The sequence below is a fragment of the Bolinopsis microptera genome, chromosome 2 (assembly GCF_026151205.1).
Source record: "Bolinopsis microptera isolate Bmic1 chromosome 2, MBARI_Bmic_1.0, whole genome shotgun sequence".
Lineage (NCBI taxonomy): Eukaryota > Metazoa > Ctenophora > Tentaculata > Lobata > Bolinopsidae > Bolinopsis > Bolinopsis microptera.
The window spans coordinates 15,627,956-15,650,290 of record NC_087073.1 but is presented as its reverse complement, the minus strand read 5'-3'; the positions used below and the strand labels follow the sequence as shown (position 1 = coordinate 15,650,290).

The 22,335-nt window shown below is 36.9% G+C and overlaps 1 protein-coding gene and 1 long non-coding RNA gene across 2 annotated transcripts; one reads left to right on the top strand and one right to left on the bottom strand.

Moving 5' to 3' along the window:
- Nucleotides 1-492: 492 nt before the first annotated feature.
- LOC134811159 (uncharacterized) lies at nucleotides 493-11,017 on the bottom strand. Its single transcript, XM_063817897.1, has 26 exons — nucleotides 10,810-11,017; nucleotides 10,574-10,670; nucleotides 9,257-9,397; nucleotides 8,902-9,088; nucleotides 8,431-8,598; nucleotides 8,039-8,219; nucleotides 7,634-7,838; nucleotides 7,375-7,474; nucleotides 6,913-7,075; nucleotides 6,655-6,752; nucleotides 6,379-6,526; nucleotides 6,033-6,203; nucleotides 5,692-5,871; nucleotides 5,350-5,484; nucleotides 5,058-5,233; nucleotides 4,388-4,571; nucleotides 3,889-4,081; nucleotides 3,125-3,264; nucleotides 2,933-3,013; nucleotides 2,686-2,814; nucleotides 2,461-2,568; nucleotides 2,222-2,314; nucleotides 1,808-2,011; nucleotides 1,498-1,614; nucleotides 1,123-1,245; nucleotides 493-685 (listed from the first exon to the last, which is right to left on the bottom strand). Exons 1-26 carry the CDS (start codon nucleotides 10,930-10,932, stop codon nucleotides 590-592), a joined length of 3,741 nt encoding a protein of 1,246 aa, XP_063673967.1. The 5' UTR covers nucleotides 10,933-11,017; the 3' UTR covers nucleotides 493-589.
- Nucleotides 11,018-15,263: 4,246 nt separating this feature from the next.
- LOC134811500 (uncharacterized) lies at nucleotides 15,264-18,045 on the top strand. Its single transcript, XR_010159820.1, has 4 exons — nucleotides 15,264-15,495; nucleotides 16,447-16,557; nucleotides 17,211-17,404; nucleotides 17,783-18,045. It is a non-coding gene; the product is annotated as an uncharacterized LOC134811500 (long non-coding RNA).
- Nucleotides 18,046-22,335: the final 4,290 nt, after the last annotated feature.

Here is a 22,335-nt window from a genome sequence, read left to right as displayed (position 1 = left end):
AAAGCTCAAAGTTTACATTTATTATATTAGGTAATATCCACTACCGATAATATCTCTCCAATATTTCCTGATTCAGTCAAATCTTATTACATCCTCGTTCGGTTGAGTAATCACAAATATCAACTGCGCCTTGTGCAAAATTTAAATTTAATCGGTTGTTTCGTCAAATCAAATTAGTTCCTCAGAGCGTTTTATTTTGCTCCTTGATTATCAAAGTATCGCGTATGATTGTTAAAGACACAGAAAATGTTGAACCATTAATATTAATAACGATAGAATTTCACATATTATATAGAGTTGTTGATTAAGTCGTTCAGTGACATTGAAGGACCAGGTGATCGTATAGTCCAAGGCTAAAAGTTCTTTGCTTTGATGTTCCTCTCTTTAATTTGATTTATTTTGATGTTCCTCCTATTTCGTTTTATTTGATATCAGCTACTTGCTGAAGCTAAGAAGGATTGGTCGGGTAGCTAGCGCTTCGGTCTACGCCATTTAATGAATGACAATTGAAAAAGAACCCAGTTCTCTTCTTGGCGAATCTGAAGTCTTAGATTGATCTCTTGATAACTAGTGCAACATGAATCAGATACTATAAGATTCCAATGTCCACCTCAAGTTGGTCCTTTTGCTCACAATAAGCAACTTCGTATACTTTCGTAAGAATGGCTGTCAGTTTCTCAAATATCTGAAATTTGAAACAATTACATTGTCATGAGATCCGATTGTACTTGGCTCAATGTTCAAACTTCAAGATAAAATTAAAAAGGCTTATTAAATTACTTAGAAAGCTGTCCTTTTCATGTTATAAAGGTTTATAATTAAATTACTTAGAAAGCTGTACTTTTCATGTTATAAAGGTTTATAATTAAATTACTGAGAAATCTGTCCTTTTCATGTTATAAAGGTTTATAATTAAATTACTTAGAAATCTGTACTTTTCATGTTATAAAGGTTTATAATTAAATTACTTAGAAATCTGTACTTTTTATGTTTAGCTCTACAGTCTACAGTCCACATTAAGCGAAAAATATATATATTATAAAAACGCTATAAAACTTGGAAGGCTTTTAGTTATTCAAGATCTATCATGATGTGATCAACATGACACCTTAGTTAACTTACATCTGAAAACTTAGGTCTGAACTCCGACTCGTATCTCCAGCAGGAGTAAATCAACTCGCTTATCTTGGGATCACACGAATTAGGCACTGACAGGACTTCTCCCCCTTTGATGGCATCTAAAACCTGGAGCAAAACCAACTCGTGAGCGAGTAAATATTCTGGCACTGTTCCAGGCCGGTAATCAGATATCAAGAATCATTATCAATGTCTTATCAGTGTCATTTTTCAAAAATATGAGAAAAACCTGATTGAATATAAGAAATATCGATGGTTATGATACAAGACTGGGGTTTTAAATTCATTTGTCACGGATTCTGATGAGCACGAGACGGTCAATCAAAATTTGACAAGCCGGAGCTGTCAGTCACAACTTACCTCGGTTTCAGCCTGGTAATGGCTGTAAGGTCTCTCGCAGTGTGTTAGAATTTCCCAAAACAGAATTCCGAACGACCATACGTCTGAAGGTATCCCGTGTTTGCCGGTACTCAATACCTTTGGAAAATGTTCACGGTTATTCTAATTTTTATACAAAGTACTGAAAATATCAGGATAATCATCAAGTTGTTTCATAATTATGTGATAGTTATAAATTATTTTCCTTTGGTGGTATTAGTTCAGATGGTTAAAAGCTATTGCTGATGGACTATGGTAGCCTAGATAATTATATTCTACTAATCAGGACTACCTCTGGACTGGACCACCTCATGGGTATTGGCTTCCCTCCGACTTTGTAGTACTCAGTGAGCGACCCTGATGCTGTACTGAGATTTGTTGCCGAGCCAAGGTCTGCCACCTTGACCATCAGTTTGCTGTTCACGAGACAGTTTCTTGCAGCCAAATCTCTGTGAACTGCGTTTATCTTCTCCATGTGACACATAGCATCAGCTACCTGTAAGTTATGATGAAATTAACAAAATGTATGCCAACATTTATTTTAAGTTATGAAATCATTATTCTAACATAATTTGGCATGAGTAGAGTTGTGATACGTCAGCTGAATAATCTTAAAGGGTACTTGAACCCTAGCTAGACCGTATGTGATGCGTTAGCCAAACGGGCCATTGGTGATTCTTATAAATATTTTAGGAATTTTCCTTACCTGAGCAGCCATGTATATAAAGTGTTGCTCTTCCAGGTCTATTATGTTGTTTTCTTTCTTTTTCAATGATTTCAGGAAATCTTTCAAAGAACCCTGGTTGAAAAAGAAGTCATGAATTACTACTAGTCTTCTTCGAATTAGCCTTTATCTAGAGACACACAAGCAGAATGCAGATACATTTAAAACATCAACTTTGACCTCGAAACCCTCACTCCGCAGATAAATTCCGGAGCTCTTACCTCATTCATGTGCTCCATCAAGATGTACTTGTGTTGACCATCACATATTCCTATGCCGAGCAAGGACACAATATTACGGTGTTTGAACATGGTCAGGGCTTGTACCTCCTGGAGGGATGAAAGAAAAATGACGGTCCAGATTAGAAAGTTGTAAATTGCTCAACATGATTTCATGGTGTCTATGTAATCTAAACAGTAGTATATAGTTATCAGCGATCAACAAACCTTTAGGAAAGCATCCATCTGCGTCATATTACCGGTATCTTTTAATTCCTTAACCGCCACATCCACCCACTTCTCTTCACCTAAATTTCTCTGGCAGATCTTAGGAGATGTTGCTCGTCCGAAGTAAACCTGGGGTAGATTACAGAATACACTTTCCTGATGTTAAATATAAAAGGGGAGTTACAAGTTGGAAATTTGACATGAAATCTGTTGCCGATCGGACTCTATGCTTTGAAAATTCACTTACCACTCCAAAATGTCCGCTACCAAGTTTCCGATCAAAATCTATCTCCAGATTTTCCATATCAACGTAGTAGTCTTGTAACTCCTGGAGAGATAAAATATAAAATATCATGCCTTTCCAAGGACATTTTCAAAATAATGCCCTACTCCAGAGTTGTTTTCATCAACATGTTATAAATCAAGGTAATACAATTACCTGACCGTAGACCGGGTTGAGTCTAAAAGATTCCTTTTTATCGAAGGCAGGTCGTCTGCAGAAGTTGTAAATGAGGAGAAGCATACCGAACACGATGACGACCACAGCTACTACCACAATCGTCACAATCTGTCCTACATCTGCAAAGAAAAGTGTTTACAATCGTCACAATCTGTCCTACATCTGCAAAGAAAAGTGTTTACAATCGTCACAATCTGTCCTACATCTGCAAAGAAAAGTGTTTACAATCGTCACAATCTGTCCTACATCTGCAAAGAAAAGTGTTTACAATCGTCACAATCTGTCCTACATCTGCAAAGAAAAGTGTTTACAATCGTCACAATCTGTCCTACATCTGCAAAGAAAAGTGTTTACATGAATATCATGAACTTAGTATAAACGAGGAAATTATTTAATAACTGTCCTGGAGAAAACATGAATTAATTTTTGTTATTTTTTCCGAAGTAATTTTAGAATTATGTCACCATATTCGAAAATCTTAACACACCCGATTTGAACTATTAACTCAATTTGTAATTTCGTTGGAGTTATCATGAAATTGAACTTGTTCAGATTGGAAGTTAATCAAATTGACACTTTAATTTAAGGAGTAGCACGTGATTTTAAGGAGTAGCACGTGATTTTAAGGAGTAGCAAGTGATTGGTTTGGAAACGTGACCACTGCTCGCAGATTAATCGCTGTTAGCCAATTTGTCGGCCTTAATTCCCTAAAATCCCCTCGTAGTACAGCTAATGTTACTAACCAGGCTGAGTCTTCACTTCTTCAATCTCTATGTTTACAGAAAACTTCTTCCCTTCTCCACTTTGGTCCTGAGTATCAGTCAAACGCAGGGGTAACTTGTATGTCCCTGGTTTTTCCAACTTTTGGATGTACTTCAGAGTTCTTTCTTTTACTTCAAAGTATGCGCTGTATTCGTAATTCTTTTCAAGCTCAATCTATGGGGATAGTTATTATCAATACTGTTGTCACCCCGCGTGTGTTACATTTTTGTTGTTGCTTGTGTCCAAATGAACCCTTACAGATAAGCAAGCCGCTCTGACGGAGATGGTGCAACCCACATGGATTTACACATGATGAATCGGATCCATCTCTAAGTGATCACATGTAAATGAGTATAAGAGATAGCAAGTGTCAATTAAACATATATTAGTTTCACCATCAGCCTTGTCCTTAATTAGCTATATTCAGTAATATTGATGGCGTGTTCATTAAGTTGTTGTTCTGAGTAACCACTAACCTACCTCAAATGTAGTAGATTCCACCATATCGTCCACCTCCGGATCTTCTGATGTGTCGTCACCTTCAACTCCGTACTTCTTCCGTTTTGATTTTCCATTTGAGTTGTCCATGTATTTTCCCCATGCCTTTACTTCGAATACTGCTGGTATCTGATCCAGCTTGGCTTTACTTGGTTGCACTTGGATCCTAAGATTTGATACATTTAAAAAACTTGCTTTCTGAGCTTTTGTTGTTAATCATTTCCAAATAATGAATCATGCCATGTGCTAAGTGATTTTAGTGACTGCTACAATCTACATTTTACATGAGCATGTTTGCCTGAATTGTACCAACATTTTATTATCTCCAAAAAACTAGACTTTGTTACTTAGGTAATTGAGTTTTCGTTTTGGTAAGAAATTAATTCCTTCATATGAAAAGTGCGGAATTGGGATCAAGTCCAAGTTTATAGGACAAAATGCTAAAAAGTGTTTCCGGGATTTTAGGAGACATTTCCCAGAAATGTCTCGTGGCACTAGGTGAAAAAAAAGGTGCAAGTACATATAAAATTAAAAAGTAAGACGGATTTCCGAATTACATTATAATGTAATAACTTAAGTGTAGCATCACGGTGCTCTTGAAATAAAATCTTCATATTATAATGAATTAGATAAATATCAATGAGTTGCTTACGAGCTGATGTCGACAAGGGGGTCGTTGATGGTAAAAAATATGGAAATCATTTTACTGCTTCTCATATTCTCCGGTGAGTCATCCTCACAGAAGAGCTCTTTTGTAAAGTTGTAGGAGGAGGACCCGTTATTCCTCTCCTTAACATCTTTAAAGGTACCGTTCTTCACTCTCAACCACTGTTGGAAATAGGGATACGTCAAAAATAACTGATCAGTGATCGTAAAACTGAAAAGCACATTAAAACATTTGTTTGTGTACTTGCACTGTATTAATTAATGTGCAATCAACCTACCATAGAGTGAGAGTTTTTGTATCCACGAGTGGGGATCAAGTCCACTTCAATCAGAGAATCATCCAAGGTACACGAGACTTTGTCACCGTTGTAATCGTAGATTCTTTGAGAGATGTCGGTCTCATTATCCATGGACTGTAAATAAAAGGTTACGTGACCTAACCGCATGATTTTGCGTGATACATACAATTTTATTTCGAAAATCGGTAGTTAATATGTCATTCATCAGCATTGTCGGCGTAATTTTTATTGTAATCCGATAATAAAAAGCATTGATAACAAGTTTCCCATGCTTGTGAAGGGGCTATGAATGAAAATATTCATAGCTATGGCTTTACTGACCGAGAGGGTGAAGGGTGTTTTTACTTCCGGTATAGAAGGAGCCTGAGGCACATTGACAAAAGTCAAAACCACTTGCTCTTTCTGAACAGCAGTCCTGTTCACGTAGCTGTGTGTCACCTCAAGTTCAAATGAAAATTTGTCCTCTGGATTAGAGGTCGAGAGATTTGGGATTACCATTTGCTGAAAATGAACCGGGTTATTCTGGGGTTTATAGAGTTGATTTTCGAATAAAATTTAAGTCGATCTCTGACTTCATCACTTTGAAATTTTATCCCGTTCTTAACATGCTAAGAAAAGAAAGGAATCCCGAAAGGATAATCAACTGAACGATAAATTCGTACATTTAGGTCTTTGTTGATAAGTAATTTCTTGCTGTCAGCTGACATTTGAAGGATCCTTATCGCGGGAGGCAACCCGTCTATATATTTGATGGTGTGGTTGTGGAAGGGCTTGCATTTTGGGACTTCTATGATGATATCAATATTGTCCGGTGTCCCTGTTGTCTCGTTCACCTAGGAGATATCAAATTAGTAAAATTTACCACATTATCTCTGTGCAGTATCAACCATGTATTTAAACCATGATATTTTGGAACCTGATTTAACAACGTTCACTAAATCCAACAGTGATATCGATGACAGTCATCGTGAGTATAAGCTTAACTGAGACTTGAGAGACACGACTAACCCAATCTCTGGACAGAGTGACAATCTCCTCATCGGAACAGAAGCATCGGCTGGTCTCATCGTCCCACTGACCAGCATGTGTGCAGGTTATCAGACCAGGCCCATCTAAATAATATCCTCCAGCTTCATCACAAGTCAGCTGACAGGCACTGAAATCACACCCTTAGTTTTTTTCGTGGTGTTTAAAGATCACAAATTTTCAGTTGATCAAGATGAAAGTATTGAACTCAATATTATATGACTCCTGATAAAAGTGTTTGTATAACTTGTTACTAACCTGTTTAAGTAGAAATCATCGTCTGTACAGTTGAGATGAACTTGCGTACAATTAGCTGATAAACTATTACAGTTATTTAATTTTGGAGCTCCGCATTCCTGCAGGGTACATTTCAATTACAAAACTAAAACTATAAATTGAATCGAGAATGGTCGAATGGAGCAGTTTAGAAGAAGTTAGTCATACAGAAAAAGAAACTTCACAAGCTGTTGAGAAAACAGATGCTGAAAAAGCAGTGCCAGCACGCTATAAACTTACGATCATAGAGCAGTTGTGAAGATTACTGTCCAACTTCTGATTAGGAGGACAGCTGCACTTGTAGCTGCCATCACTATCCTCGCAGTAGTACTCACATTCGTCCCTACCAGTCTCACACTCGTCTATCTGAGCGCAAACCCCGCTCACCTCCTCGAATCCTTCTCTGAGAACAAAACATTTGATATCTTTCCTATGAATTAGTGAAAGGCAAATTCCTACCGTGGTGATTGTCCATGTACTAATTTTGTTGATTAATTGGGGGACTAGTCCGTAGTACCAGCCAATATTTACTCAAAAGTAATATATTATTGAAATAAGTTAAATATTTTTCCCCAAAGGGCACGCAGATTATGATTGTGATGTTAAACTTAAATGTCTTTAAACCTGCATCTGCGCGTTTCCAACACACTAGGTGGCCATCTTAAATGAACAATTTTGGTTCGAACAAGACGATAGGCTTACTTGCAAGAGCAGTTGTAGGATCCTATGGTGTTGATACAAGTTCTGTTCTTCCTTTTGAGACACTGGTCAAGAATGTGCGGCTCTTCACATTCATTTTTATCTGAGGAAATATTGCGCTTTTATTGATAAAAGCAGTCACTACTTCAATCAAGACTTGCCACATGACATTAAAGTTTTTCTATCGGTAAATAAAAATTGGTTGAACAGCTCTTTTGACAACCTAAACGGGATTCTTAGTGAAAAATGTAAGTTCTCACACCTATGCAAGCTCCAGAGTTAGTCCAATCGTTTATATAACCAGGTAGACAGTCACAGTGATAGCCTCCCACTGTGTTGATGCATTTCCTCCCGTTTGGACAAATGTTCGGCTGTGTCACACATTCGTCAATATCAATACATTGTCTACTGTTCAAAGGGTCAGCCTCGAACCCTCTGCTGCACTTACAGATGCATTTATTATGGTCCTGCCGAAAGTTGACAGTAAATAAATGAAGTTTAACAAAAGAACAGTAAATGTTTTTACATTTTTTTTCTTTTAAAAAAATCTTTTTGTTATTTACAAATTTTTTATCAGCAAATTTTAATCGAAATGGCCGCACGGTGGAATGGCATGCGATTCAGAGAGGAGGAGGACTTTTTAGGGTTTTATATTACTAATACTTACGTTGGGGTCGTACTGACATATCTGCTGACAAGTGTTCCAGGGTTGTTTCTCGCACGTGTGTGTTGTCATGTTAGCCAGCCAGCCAAACGAACACGTGCAATGGTACCCTCCGATTGTGTTAACACAGCCCATGGGGCATAGGGCTGGCTTTATGTTGCACTCGTTTATGTCTTTGCAGAAACTACGGATAAGGTGCTGTTTGATTTCTTAGTTTTGAAGCAATGATCCACTTTCGTAAATACTAAATACAAATGTTTTTAACACGTGGCTATGTCATTTCCGTACTTAAAGATTAATATGTTTGTCGCTGTAGTTGTAAATGATTTGTCGATAACGATCAGTCTTTTCTTATCTTAACGAGGTGAACAATGAACACGATAATTATTGCTCACGTTTTGTTGAAAAACCCGAATCCAGAATGACAGTTGCACTGGAAACTCCCTTGTGTATCCTGACAATCGCCATTGACACAAACTCCGGGGGTCACGCATTCGTCTATATTATCACACGTGTTGTTCACTACGTTGTACACGAAACCACTCGGGCAGGAGCAGTTGAAGCTGAAGTAAATACAGTTAGCTTTCTTACGAATTTCATTTAGAGGAAAGTACCAAGTACCAACATTTTTTAACTTTCTTACGAATTTCATTTCGAAGAGAGTACCAAGTTACCAAATACCAAGTACCAAAATATTTTAGGGCTCCCCATGACATCATTGTAACACTTCAGATCCAGTCCTGAGTCCACCCTAATTATGAACGCGTGAACCAACTTCTTGAAAAAAAAAAAGGAACTTTTATCAGTTTATCAATCCATCTTCTGTTTTTGATAAAAGATAATTCCGAACAAATGTGTGATCTAACCTTCCGGGAGTATTCGTACAAATAGCAGTAAGAGGACAAGTAGTGTTGCTCGCACACTCGTCTATATCTTGACAAGTGTGGTTGTTACGGAGATAGAAGCCCTGAGGGCAGGAGCACGTGTACCCTCCAGGTGTGTTTGTGCACGTGTCCGTACAGAGAGCTACTCCATTTGTACATTCGTCAATATCTGAGCGGGAGGTATGGGTACTAAGAGAATGGTAGTTCCGTGTTTATTGTTTTAAATGCTTTATTACAATCCATGCTATTGCAGTGTTAATCTGGTTAATTTATTAAAAAACTTGGTGAGAAGTTAAGAAAATATTTCATCCTCTGTTACTTCTTTTTGAGAACTCACCGTGACATGTCCAATCAGAGACAGTACCGTTTTCCGTGTACCCAGTGTCACATTTACAGGTATAATTCCCTATCGTGTTCTCGCAGTGTGAGTGGGAGTGGTCCGCGCAGATTGCAACGTTAGTCACACACTCGTCAATGTCTGAAGAAGTCGTCGGTTCTAGTCGGTACTAGACTTTATGTTCATTTGTTTGTATAATTATTACAATAGCATATTTATAACGTCATAATTATAAGAAACAATAGTCTGATTTCATTTCACGGAGCGGCCACGGCACAGCACAGGTATTCCCGTTATGGCGTCAGAAAGATAATAGTGACGTCATGATAATATTGGTCCCTAGTAGAGAATAGAACCGAAAAATATATTTTTATTAGTTTCCATAAAAGCCCATACTCATAACGTCACAATTACAAAGGGCAATAGTCTGATTATACTTTATGGCGTCAGTAAGATAAACACGACGTCACAATAATAAGAGCCCCTGCCCTGAAGTACTACTGGTAGCTTAACGAGCCCCACGTATTCACGTGTCTACCTGTGGCGGTCTCCCTTTTTATAATCAGAGCAGGTGGCCAGGACCGTGATAAGGGAGAATATTCCAAATGTATCGTATGTCAAGCACCCCTCACAGCTTCTTGGCATACATAATAAGGTAGTTCGATCACGAGTTCCGAGGTTAAGTTTTGGAGTCAGTACTTCTCGAAGGGTCCAGGAAGAGATGGTGTTTCCCGGATGTTTAAGACCACAGATACTCAGATATACAGGGCAAAGTTCAATTTCATTTTTCATATCAGCTAGGAATGTGGGCTTCAAATGTCTACTATCTCTCATGGGGTGCCTTATCTCGTCACCACTGACATGTTTAGGCCCAAAATATTGATTATTCCATCGCTGTAATATTTTACATATGTGTTGGCACGCGACTTTGTTTGGCATCTGGTGCAGCAAAATATCTGGTGCAGCAAAATATCTGGTGCAGCAAAATATCTGGTGCAGCAAAATATCGGTGAAGGCAAATGCTGTGTTGACTGGAGTTAGAGTTGAAGATTCATTATTCTTGCTTTATTGGATGGGATATAGAGATCTGATACAGCAAAAGGTTAAATACTTTAGCTACTTGTGTAGTGTGTACCCGCGATTGTTATTAGTAATTCTGTCTGGAGGGGGCAGGGTCTTATGTTCCGGGGAAATTACTGGTTGGAGGTATTGTAGCTTTAAAAACTTTGATCCTGTAACAGCTGTATCAACAAATACTTTATAACGTGTGATGGTAAAAGAGGATTCAAAAACATTCATATTCACACATCATCTTACCAGTGCAGTTGATCCCGTTTTGATCCAAGGAGTAACCACTGAAACAGTGGCATTCTGCAGTAACATTGACAATCTCACAACGTTGTTCGCACTGAGCCTGATATGGTACCCAGGGTTAACTATCCCTACTCTCTTATCTTGAACCTCCCAGGGACAAAACTTTCCATACGCGTACTTGGTGAATTAGTTCAAAAGTCACTGGAAAGGTTAAATATTGAATGAGAGTCTGATCTCACCAGAACGCAGAGGTTCACACATTGCCGTCCATCAGCTGATATTTGGGTCGTATCTGGACAACCACACCTGCAGATAGAAATTAGATTACAATGTGAACTGTGGTTCCTATGAACCGTATCCATGAAGTGGTATCGGCATACGGTTCTGAGTCACGTCTCTCGTGTGAAACAGCCATGAAGATTCCTATGAACTAGCAATCTAATAGTGATTGCTGGGGTATTTTGCCTACTTTATCATTTTAGGATACTAGCGCAAAAGGTCCCCTCGTATGATAAAAGTAAAGGTTGTGACCGATAAGGCTATTCAATAATGCCGAAAAACTAACATCACGCATACAAATTGTTAAGAACCTAGGACACACAAGCACATATTCTCTTATCAGCCAAGTTTTCTCTACTTTAAGCTTATTTCAGTGTTCGACGATGTTCCTTCCTAATAAAGCAAACCGGTTTGCATCTGGCTTGACAAAACGCAGGTTACGTGTGGAAAATTGATAATTAATGTGACTATGTACGAGAATGAATTAGGCCAAAATAGGAATGATGCAGTTGTAAATGCGGCAATTATATTTATAAACGTATAAGCGGGTGATCGAGGTTTAAAAAAAATAAAGTGGGTGTTAAATTTTTTAGTTCAACCAAATAATTTGTAATGGTAGAAAATTATGGGTGATACATGTATTATAAGGGTAGATAATGATGGGTGAATTGTAAAATTTAAAAAAGTACGCACCTAAAAGAGCCAGGTAGGTTAATACAGTATCCTGGACAAGGTGCATCTACCTCGTTACATTCATCTTTATCTGGGGGAGAACGTGTTGAATATTAAGTATTAATATTGGAGAAAAAACAGTTATAATCATACGCAATTACTGTTTTATATCTTAACTAGAAATTTAAAATAGTTTAATTGTTGTAATGGTCGAATATTTTACTTTTAGTTTAATTATAGACTCTGGAACTGTAGTTGCTCACCTGTTGAACATACGTTACCCTCCCAGCCGGTACAACAGCTGAAATGTAAAGACTGTTATTATGACTAAGATCGTAAAAAGATTTCGCCCGATATATGATCTTCATGCTTTCATGGAACCGGCAAACTAGTGTAAAGAGCCTTTCACTGGCGGCTCCCATTTCAGCCACTTAGCGAATTAAATCGTCCACTCCGTATTGAAATTACCACTAAAACGCAGTGCAAGACTGAGGACTGAAAATGGCATAGCCCAGTAAATCTTTTATGTTTGTTGGTTTGCTCTACAGTAGGGAATGTGAAGGTGACGGCTTGAAAATTTTCTCAACTAGATCAACAATCAGATAACTCTCCATTTTGAGAAACTAGTATTAGTAAACAACCCTAAACAACCAGCAATCAAAAGACTAGCCTGACAAACAAATAACGGGAGACGTCGTTTCGAGGAGTTCTTAGTGCGATGAGTGTCCACTGATTAGTTGACTTGAAAATTAGCACAAATAAAGTTTGATATTTTATCGTGCTCAGGAAAAAAATCAATGGAATCCAACGATTTCATCGGCACTTTATATCGTTTTGGCTGATAATTACGTCTGAGAGTGAGAGAGTCGAGGGGCGAATATTGAATGGAAAATATTAAAAAGGGATGAGCGAAGAACTGAGAAGCGTCGATTGTATGGTGTCAATACTGGCGTATCGCCCTGATAAGTTAACAAGTTAAAAAAATGTACCAAAGTCCGGAGGTCCGTTGTAAATCATCATGATAACTCATTAATTGGGATAAAAGCCACAAAGCTATGGAATCTTTTGCCAAGAGAAATTAATCAATAATTTATAATGAAGTCCTTCAACCTGTTCTTGGAGACCTTCTAAAACAGCTCATGCCTGAGTCCTGACACCTGACAAAGTGGTAAACCACACAAAACAATTCTTCCTTTTTACAATTATGGACACTAAAGCTAGATGAACGGTTGCTAACATAAGAAAAGACGAAGGATTTGCTGTCCGGACACGATCCTAGCACAATTATTAAATACTCTAAAGTTAATAAATTTCTTGAATAAATCTCTGATGGCCAGAATTAGAGTTTGGAAAGTCGGATTTATGTCCCTAAACTGACAATTAATAATAATTATTGTAAAATCGTTAGTTAAAACAACAAGTTCAAAACAAAAAATAATATCAGAAATATAAGGTATCAAAATATTAGTAATTTCCCAACCGAAATAATTAAAGTGGAAAAAATAATTAAAGTTTTGAAAATCATAAAAAGCCCATTTTAGGCTAAATTTAGATTACTATACCCTTACATAAGCTATATCTGACAGTGTTATATTCCTTACCTTGTACAAGACTGCTGAAATAGATTAGTCGTCAGGAAGGTTGTAGTGTTGCAAGGGTTGCCTTGGGCGTCACAAAAACTGAAAGGAGGTGGGTATTCACACTTGAATTTTGAGACTCACCAGATCGGGTTACATTATCAAAATCAATTAGCACCTCATCATAAATGATCTGAGTGATTAAGCGCGTTTACAAACGCCCTTATTATGTAATGTACCTAGTACTGTGTTTAGAAATCATTATGACAGCACAAAAACCGCATAATATGACCAATATTCATGGTTGAGTATTAATAGAAATAAAAATGAAATTTTATTTTTCTGAACCTATCCTATAGCAGTACTTACTGAGTCGAAGAATTTACTATATGACCTAGGTTGATGACCAAGCAACCGTACAGAAAGGCCCTAAGACCACACCAAATTCCCTGGAATTCCACCGCTAATCCAAGCTCAAACTAAAAAGATTTCAAACATACGAAAGTGAACGAATTTTAATGGCAGGTTTGTAGAAGTGAATGATAAGTTTGGGCAAGAGTATATATCATTCATGCTTTATCGGCCGGTTTAGTGTTACATATGTACGCGTATATCACCCGAGCTTTACCTTCTCAGATTTACAACAACTGTACCCCCTGTTAGAGCTGCTAGTAAAGCTCCCACTGTCTGAACTTAGTCTAGACGAGCACTGCACTTCAAGTTAAAATATTTTCAGTCAATTTTTCTGAGGAGTATATAAGTATAATGAAGTAATGAGCTGGGATATATGACTGGCAGGAGTACCGCCCACGTGATAAGCAAAGTGCCGCCCACGTGCTCTCAGAACTGGTTTCTTGGCGTATTCATCCGATAAGTTGGGAATATTTAGAAATATTCACCTTATTTCTTTGTTAATGTTGTCATGTTCTATCGAATTACCTTAGTACCTTATCGGCCCACTACTGGAGTCTGGACGGCCAAAATTACCAGCGGACTTTATGTATAAGCTGGCCCCAGCCTCTAAGTATTGTTATTGCCACGTTATTGGATTTCACGAATAATGTGCCAAATTTTGTTGGTACTTTTTTCTTTCTTTTTTTTTGAGAGGTTGGGCCAAGAAAGCCCACGAGAGGATAGCATTGAGATGCTCTGCCTACCTCTGGGGTGTGGCAACCCTGTGGTACCTGGGGATGTTCTTGATATAATTTTTGTGAATTTCGGTTCTTTATCAGCTTATTCGCTCCCACTAAAGCCAAGCTTATTATGTTCAAAAATTAAAAACTTGATGTTGCACTTTTAAAGTTTGAAAGTCAAAATGTATTTTGTCCTTACCGCTATGCTATGAAACTAATTTTGCGCTAGACTTTAGAACCCAGGCTAGTGAATTTTTAATTTTAACTTTTTACCGGTAGAAATTTTTACATAAATTTAGTTTTGTCAGCACTTATAGGCTATTAAATAAATAAATGTATAATTTAACAAAATATCGTGAATAAAGGAAGGCCAATGAATCACGAGGTAAATAAAATAGTCGTTATATGAGTGACCCGTGGCCGTTGGGGTCATAAATTTAAGCTAACCATTTCGCCCGTGCAACGACCAATTTATGCAAAAAAACCTTGTACGTAAATAAAAACTATCATATAAACGAAATACCGTGCTTACTATAAAATAATCTAAATCGGAATTTTCGGTTTATTACTTTATTCCTTATGTATATTTTGTTTTAGCCCCGAACGTATCACGACTGAAGCAATACGAACGTGGACCAAAAGGGACAGCATCACTCAACCAATAACCATCTATACCTTAACACATAAATGAAATACCTGCTTTTAGTTTTTATACGCTACCCAATTCTCTACACAGACAACCTCTCAGTTTGGTATTTTTTTAAAGGTGGGCCACAAAAGGATGAAATGAAGACGGTTTGCCTGCCTCTGGGTATAGCATCCCCGCTGAATGCCGGAGTTAAATGTGTGGAGATAATGTAAAAGTGACAGCCATGAGATAACGTGGTGAGTAGTTTGGTACTTACATTAGTATATTGTCTGCTCGTCAAGTAAAGTTACCAAACAAAAGATCTTAATGAATACACACTCCTAGAAGTACACTGAATATAAGAGCTGTATTGTGCACTTTACACTTGTATGCAGCCTCGATCCCTTTTGTTTTCTGTATATAACCTATCTGTGTGCAACACAAATAAGCTCACTCTGGTTGTATAGTTGTACAAAATGCGTTTTCGCCATGACATAGCTTCACAGGTTGTGTTTTTCTCACTCTTGTCCTCTTTGACCCATATTTTGGGTGGGTTTCAGCTTCTTTACCATCTCGTCTTCACAGTTCTCCCTTGTATCAGCCTCACATGGGCTGCCGTCCCCTTTTATCTAGTTGGTACGTTATTTTTCAATATTTATTAATCAAAGTTCAAACATTTTCTGTAGTTATAGAAAGATAAATCTATCAACATGAAATTAATTTACAGCATGCTAGTATCATGGTCATTTATCGGCATTACAGAATGAATATTGAATAGTATGGCCAGCCAGGAAAGTTGGTTCAATGATAGAAACTATAAAGTTCTATTCTTACTATACAGTAATACTGTATTCGTATACAGGGTCTATTTTCTATACTCTATACACTATGTCATAGTGTTGTTAGAAACGGGCCGAGTTGAAAATTATCATAACAATCCTATGCCACATATATAATAGCTATATATAGTAGCTACAATATATACTATATAGGACAAGAAACATCAAGAAAATCGTATACATGAATATGATAATAAGAATTTAATTTCTTGGAATTGCAATTCCAAGAAATGAATATCTTATTATCATGAACTGCAGTACGTGTGTTATACCAGTATCTCATGATTATATTATGCATGGCCTCCTTTGTTGTGGCCGAGCTGTGTTTCCGAAGAATAACACAGCTCGGCCACAACAAAGGTTCCTTTGTCGTTACTTGTAATACTTATTGCTTACTTCATGCTTTATTATACTCGGTTATAGTAACACGTGGCAACTCGACCATTTATTTACTGATAAATGTTCTTCCATTGATTAAATTGCTATTTTTCGGCATTTATCTAGGCTAGATCAGTGGTAAGAATGGAAAACCAACGTACAATATATTTTAATTCCGAGAATCCGATGACTTCTGCACTTTCGAAAGAAAACTTTTTTGGTGCTGATGCCATTATTTAATATTCAAATACGTTAAAATTTGTGAATTTTCCAAATATCATGTATATTTATTATTTATTAATCATGTATAGTAGTGCATATCAATCCAACTCATTAATGCGTACCACCTTTATCAGCATTTCAATTTCAGGACTTGCCAGGCAATTTGACTACGTCTTCTATGGACGGGCTGTGTGGTGCTGTATTTCAAGATTCTTTACGAAAACAAGGACCGGAGAGCAGGGTGTCTTTTACTTTGAAAGTAAGTTTTGTTGAAATAAAATTCATGTGTTTTTGGATCTTGTTCATTTGAAGATTCAAGTTATTTCCCCAATGTACGCCAACAAATATTGGACACCATCTATGACTATATTAAAACATGTCGGCTTCATGTTAATAGATGATCCAGCAATAACAGAGGAAGTCATGATTACGCACTACTTACACTTTTTTAGACGTACGGGGTTGCAGAATAAAGATTGAACGAACGACGAAATTAGCATTTAAACTTTTAAACAATTGTTAAAAAGTGATAAAAGATAAGCGCAAAATGAGCCCATTACAATTAAAGGAATGGCCTGCTTTAATTTCATTATTAAGGGTGCTTTGAAAGTAGATATTTATCAGGAGTATATTGATCGGGGTTTGAGAGCACTAACTTTATTCAAAGAAACGGTATGAGGTAAATTATCTGATGATCATATCTCCGGCCGATTCTGCAACTTGAAAATGTGAAATAATGAAATGAGTGGGTACCACGGTGGCGGTAAGACTAAAGACATTATATTATATAAAGAGGCGGTGCACCCATCACACTGCACAGTTCACACTACACAGTTCGCACTGCACGCCTCGGTGGATTACCTCTTGAGACTAACTGTCAAACTTATTGCTCATGGTTGTGAAATGTTGCAGGTAAAGTATATCCGTACGACATAGATTGGATGAAACACATGAACAACACCAAATATCTGTGTGTAGCTAAACTTGCCCGTCTCTCTGCTCTGCTACAAGCTGGGATCTGGACTACTCCCTATCGGATAACATCTTACAGTACCAGTTACTGCAAGGAGATCAGACTATCACAATCCTTCCTTGTAAAGACACTGGTAAGTGTCTTAGTAAGGTCATGAAATATTTTATCAAGTATTAACAACATCGTAATATATTTCATTAAATAAGACGAGTAAATACTAATAGCCACATATAATACGTTTAGAAACAGTCTCGCTTTGAATATGGTCACAATAATGCGTATTGCCTGCTTCCTTGCTCGTTGACGATACTTATCGAGCTTCTTGCCAGACCCAGAGTTGTAATGGCTTTAATAGAAAAACTAGGCCCTGATTTTATTTCAACCAAGATTTCGATGCATGTTGATGCGAATCTGGCAATGTAGCTATAACTGATAGCTGGCTAATAGTAATAGCCCTCTCACAGCCGGTCAGTATTGTACCTATTTACCCTGTTAACAACCGCACAACCAGTTTCAGATAGAAGATTTCAACACCATGTCAATCATCCAAACATTCTGCGACGAGAAAGAGGACAAAGTTTTCTTCAAACTGAGATCTGAAGCTTCCACAACGAACACCTCCATTGTTAACTTGAAGCATCTTTATTTTCCCGTTGGCTCTTCAAAAGAAAACTAAAAATTTGAAATCTGGACAATTTAGAAATTTAGAATATATTATTTGTGTGACTCGTGTGGGTTGTAATTGTTTTGTTTGTTTCATCAGCGGGTGCTGTCATTGTTACTTCGACAATTTAACGAAATAATTGTTTTTCTATTATAGTTCAAAAAAGTAAATTATTTGAAAATTCAGCGTAATACGGTAAATGTAGTACAGTATAAATGCTTCAAATAATAATGATTCGGGGTATTTCAGCAATTTTTCACAGCCCGAATAAAACAGAACAAAATTAAAGCAGCTCTACTCTTGACCAGGCAAATAGATATAACTTAAGGACACGTTCATTTGAGTTTGAGGATATTGGTAAACAAAAATAATAGCGTTTTTGACGATAGTGGCTTAATTTTGACATCTATTAACCTAGCACGTTCAGAAGTTCTGAACATTAGCCGCGTAACCCATACTCCCATATGCACTGCTCAGAAAGAAAATCTATTGTTGTTAGGCACTATAATGGTTCAAATGTCACATTTTGTGTGACTTAGTTAACTGCAGTTGTCTAATTATCATTCCTTGGTCTGGAACATAGTAGATTAGGTCAATCTAACAATTATGATACAACATTGGTTAAAGGGCACGGATCGAACGGTTACAAGGCAATATTTAGGTAACTTTGTCACACTCAGAATACCATACCTCTATTCTACTGTGAGGTGTCCTCAAAACCCTTTTTACTCATTATTTGATGGTTGATCTACCAAGTACGGAGTACCAATCATAGCCTTAAAATATGTTGCTTTGAATAGTAAGCTAATACAGGCACTTGGTTATTGGGAAATGAGGTTAATTCTGTCACAATATATGGAATTTAAAATTTTGGGCGAATTATTTATATCTGATTTTGGTTGGAAAGGCGGGAAAACTTTACATGATGACAATGTAGTTGATGCAAGTTAAGATCAGTTGATGTTTACATTGTCACAAAAAATTAAACGAAATCGTAAATAGGTTAAAAACAATGATTATATAATGAAATAGTCTCTTATAATAAGTAATAACTCTTATAATAACTGATGTGACAAAGTAAACATGTCTTGCCCCTATTTTGAAGATCTATATATTCTATAACTCTATTAGAATTTAACATTCTTTCAGAAAAAATTGGTAGAATATTGTCCAGAACATCAGAGCTCAAGTTTAACAATTTTGGGTTAAATTTGTCAAAGTCACTAAAAATGTGACAAAATTAACTTTTCCTGCCCCAACAATTTCAAGATAGTGTGTAAAAATTAGCATAGGCTGCCTTATTACCTAAATAAATCAATCCAAACTACAAAAAAATATATGTTAATGTGATGACGATTACCTAACTGTAATAATAACTGATGTGACAAAGTAAACATGTCTTGCCCCTATTTTGAAGATCTATAACTGTATTAGAATTCAACATTCTTTCAGAAACGATCGGTAGAATATTGTCCAGAACATCAGAGCTCGAGTTTAACAATTTTGGGTTAAATTTGTCAAAGTCACTAAAAATGTGACAAAATTAACTTTTCCTGCCCCAACAATTTCAAGATAGTGTGTAAAAATTAGCATAGGCTGCCTTATTACCTAAATAAATCAATCCAAACTACAAAAAAATATATGTTAATGTGATGACGATTACCTAACTGTAATAATAACTGATGTGACAAAGTAAACATGTCTTGCCCCTATTTTGAAGATCTATAACTGTATTAGAATTCAACATTCTTTCAGAAACGATTGGTAGAATATTGTCCAGAACATCAGAGCTCGAGTTTAACAATTTCAGGTTAAATTTGTCAAAGTCACTAAAAATGTGACAAAATTAACTTTTCCTGCCCCAACAATTTCAAGACAGTGTGTAAAAATTAGCATAGGCTGCTTTATTACCTAAATAAATCAATCCAAACTACAAAAAAAAATATTTTAATGTGATGACGATTACCTAACTCTAATAATAACTGATGTGACAAAGTAAACATGTCTTGCCCCTATTTTGAAGATCTATAACTGTATTAGAATTCAACATTCTTTCAGAAACGATTGTTAGAATGTTGTCCAGAACATCAGAGCTCAAGTTTAACAATTTTAGATTAATTTGTCAAAGACACTGAACATGTGACAAAATTAACTTTTCCTGCCCCAACAATATCAAGATAGTGTGTTAAAATTGGCATAGGAATTAGGATGCTTTATTGCCTATATTAATTGATCCATACTACGAAAAAGATCGGTTAATCTGATAACGATTACCTAACTCTTATAATAACTGATGTGACAAAGTAAACATGTCTTGCCCCTATTTTGAAGAACTATACCTCTATTAGAATACTATGTAATTTTATCATCAAAAAAATGTCGATAAACTAGTTATTTTGCCAGCAAGGAGCTGACAGAGTTATGATAATTTTTTTGTGACGAAATTACCCTATTTTTGACCATGTTGTGGTAGATTAATTGTGACACTGTTAACATATTACCACACGTTAATGATTTATGTGACTGGTGCATGGTACTAGCAGTGTTGTTTGATCCATAGTACGTAATACAAAGGGTTTAAGCTGGTATATCATTATTTGTTCAATTTCACACATGTTCAGATATCATCAAGATTATGTGACAAAGTAAACTTGTCTGTGCCTTCTGTGTTTTAATTCCTTGCGACTATATGATATAATAACAATTCCTAGCACTTCCAGGCCATTAACTAAACCTACACTACTCAGCATTGCTTATCAGGGTTCCCTAAACATTGTTCACATATTTTCTTAAATGTGTGACAGAGTAAACCTGAGTGCACCATCTAACGAAAAAAGTCGTCAAATATGTAGGTAATGGTCATATGTACACATCCAATCAACTGGACACTCAAAATTTTGGTCAAAAACGGCAGCAAGGGGTCCATATTTACTCTGTCACATGTTTATAGTGTGACAATGTAACCATTTCCGTGCCGGCCGTATTTAAGCGATATCTTATCACCTGATTAAGATATCGTTATGTGACAAAGTTAGCCTAGAGGATGAGACGATTATCCTAACCATCAAGGGTTTGTGTAATTTCATAGTGTGACAAAGTCAACTACACTGTGCCTTTTAATAGGGTCACTTATATTTACCAATATCCTCAAACTCAAATGAACGTGTCCTTAAACGAAAAATTGTGCGTAAAAGCTAATGAAAGAATTAACGGCTAAAGACTACTATCAAGTACAAAATTGTTGAATTTTATTTTTGGGTCAAATCCAAAATCACTTATATTACCAGTGCTCTGGCTTTTGGCTATAGTTTCCGCTGGTTGTGTACAATTGTCCCTTGATATTCTATCAGACTGTCTTGCTGGTGTGACATTTCTGTTGCCGAACACCTCCCCCTCTGTTTCTTGAAACGTCTCGTCCTCAATATCCTCTACAGGATATGATGTCAAGCCAATAACTCGAGACTCCATGCTCATACCCCGGCCACCATACAAGTGCTCATTTAGATTCAAGTCGTCCGCATCAGAGCAAAAACGTGCGGTGCGCGGCGTGCACCCTCCAAAAGTGGAAGAAGTCTTGTCTTGGAGATCTGCAAACATTCCTCGGAACATGTTCTTGGACGCTTTCAGAGGGGTTGTGATGTTTTCATACCAGAGAGAGGGCGTGCTCCGGTCGTTAGAACTTGGTGTTGTTGCCTGTCTTCCCTGACTGGTTTCTGCTGAAGTGTTCATTGAAAAAGTGCTCGTTCCCTTCTCTAAACTTACCCTCCGAGGAGCGGTTTTGCTTCTACAAAAGACATTACTGGAGCCCATGCTGATCTCAGTATCTTGTTTGGATATAGTGGAGGTTATAACGTGGAGTTTTCTGCTGAGTCCCCTCAGGATCCTCAAGTGAGGGCTGACTTGTCTGGAGCTGGTGCTGGAGGAGTCACCTCCAGGGGTTCTGTCCACATCCAGTGAGATGGCACTGTGACTGTCTTCTTCAATTGTCTCCTCTCCTAGCCCTGGTAGTTGAGATCTGTTAGTCAACTGAATATTACTGGCTCCTAACTTTTTTAGATTTTTTTAACGTGTCAACAGTAACACTAGCTGTCTCCAAGATACATATTTTACACAAAGATATTTCTGAAATGTTGAAATTTTGTTTGCTGTATATCTGTTGCTATCATTTAGCGGTCCTGAATTTAGTAATTACGATTCCAATTAATGTCTACTTTTTTAAATATTTTAAAAATACTTGTTACTTCCCGGCCTACTAGATCAGTTTCTTATATCTTTATATAGATATAGAATCCTTAAAAAGAACAAGGAGAAACAATTCACTGACGCCATTCAAACACTATAAGAATAAGCCATTTTGAAAACATTTGCATTTTAAACTCATCAAAATAATCATGAATCAA

Coding starts and splice junctions, on each gene's coding strand:
- LOC134811159 (XM_063817897.1), bottom strand. CDS start 10,932: ATGGATACGGTTCATAGGAACCACAGTTCACATTGTAATCTAATTTCT. Junction 6,527..6,654: donor GATGATTTCTACTTAAACAG/GTTAGTAACAAG, acceptor GTGTGATTTCAG/TGCCTGTCAGCTGACTTGTG. Junction 1,615..1,807: donor TGAGGTGGTCCAGTCCAGAG/GTAGTCCTGATT, acceptor CATTTTCCAAAG/GTATTGAGTACCGGCAAACA.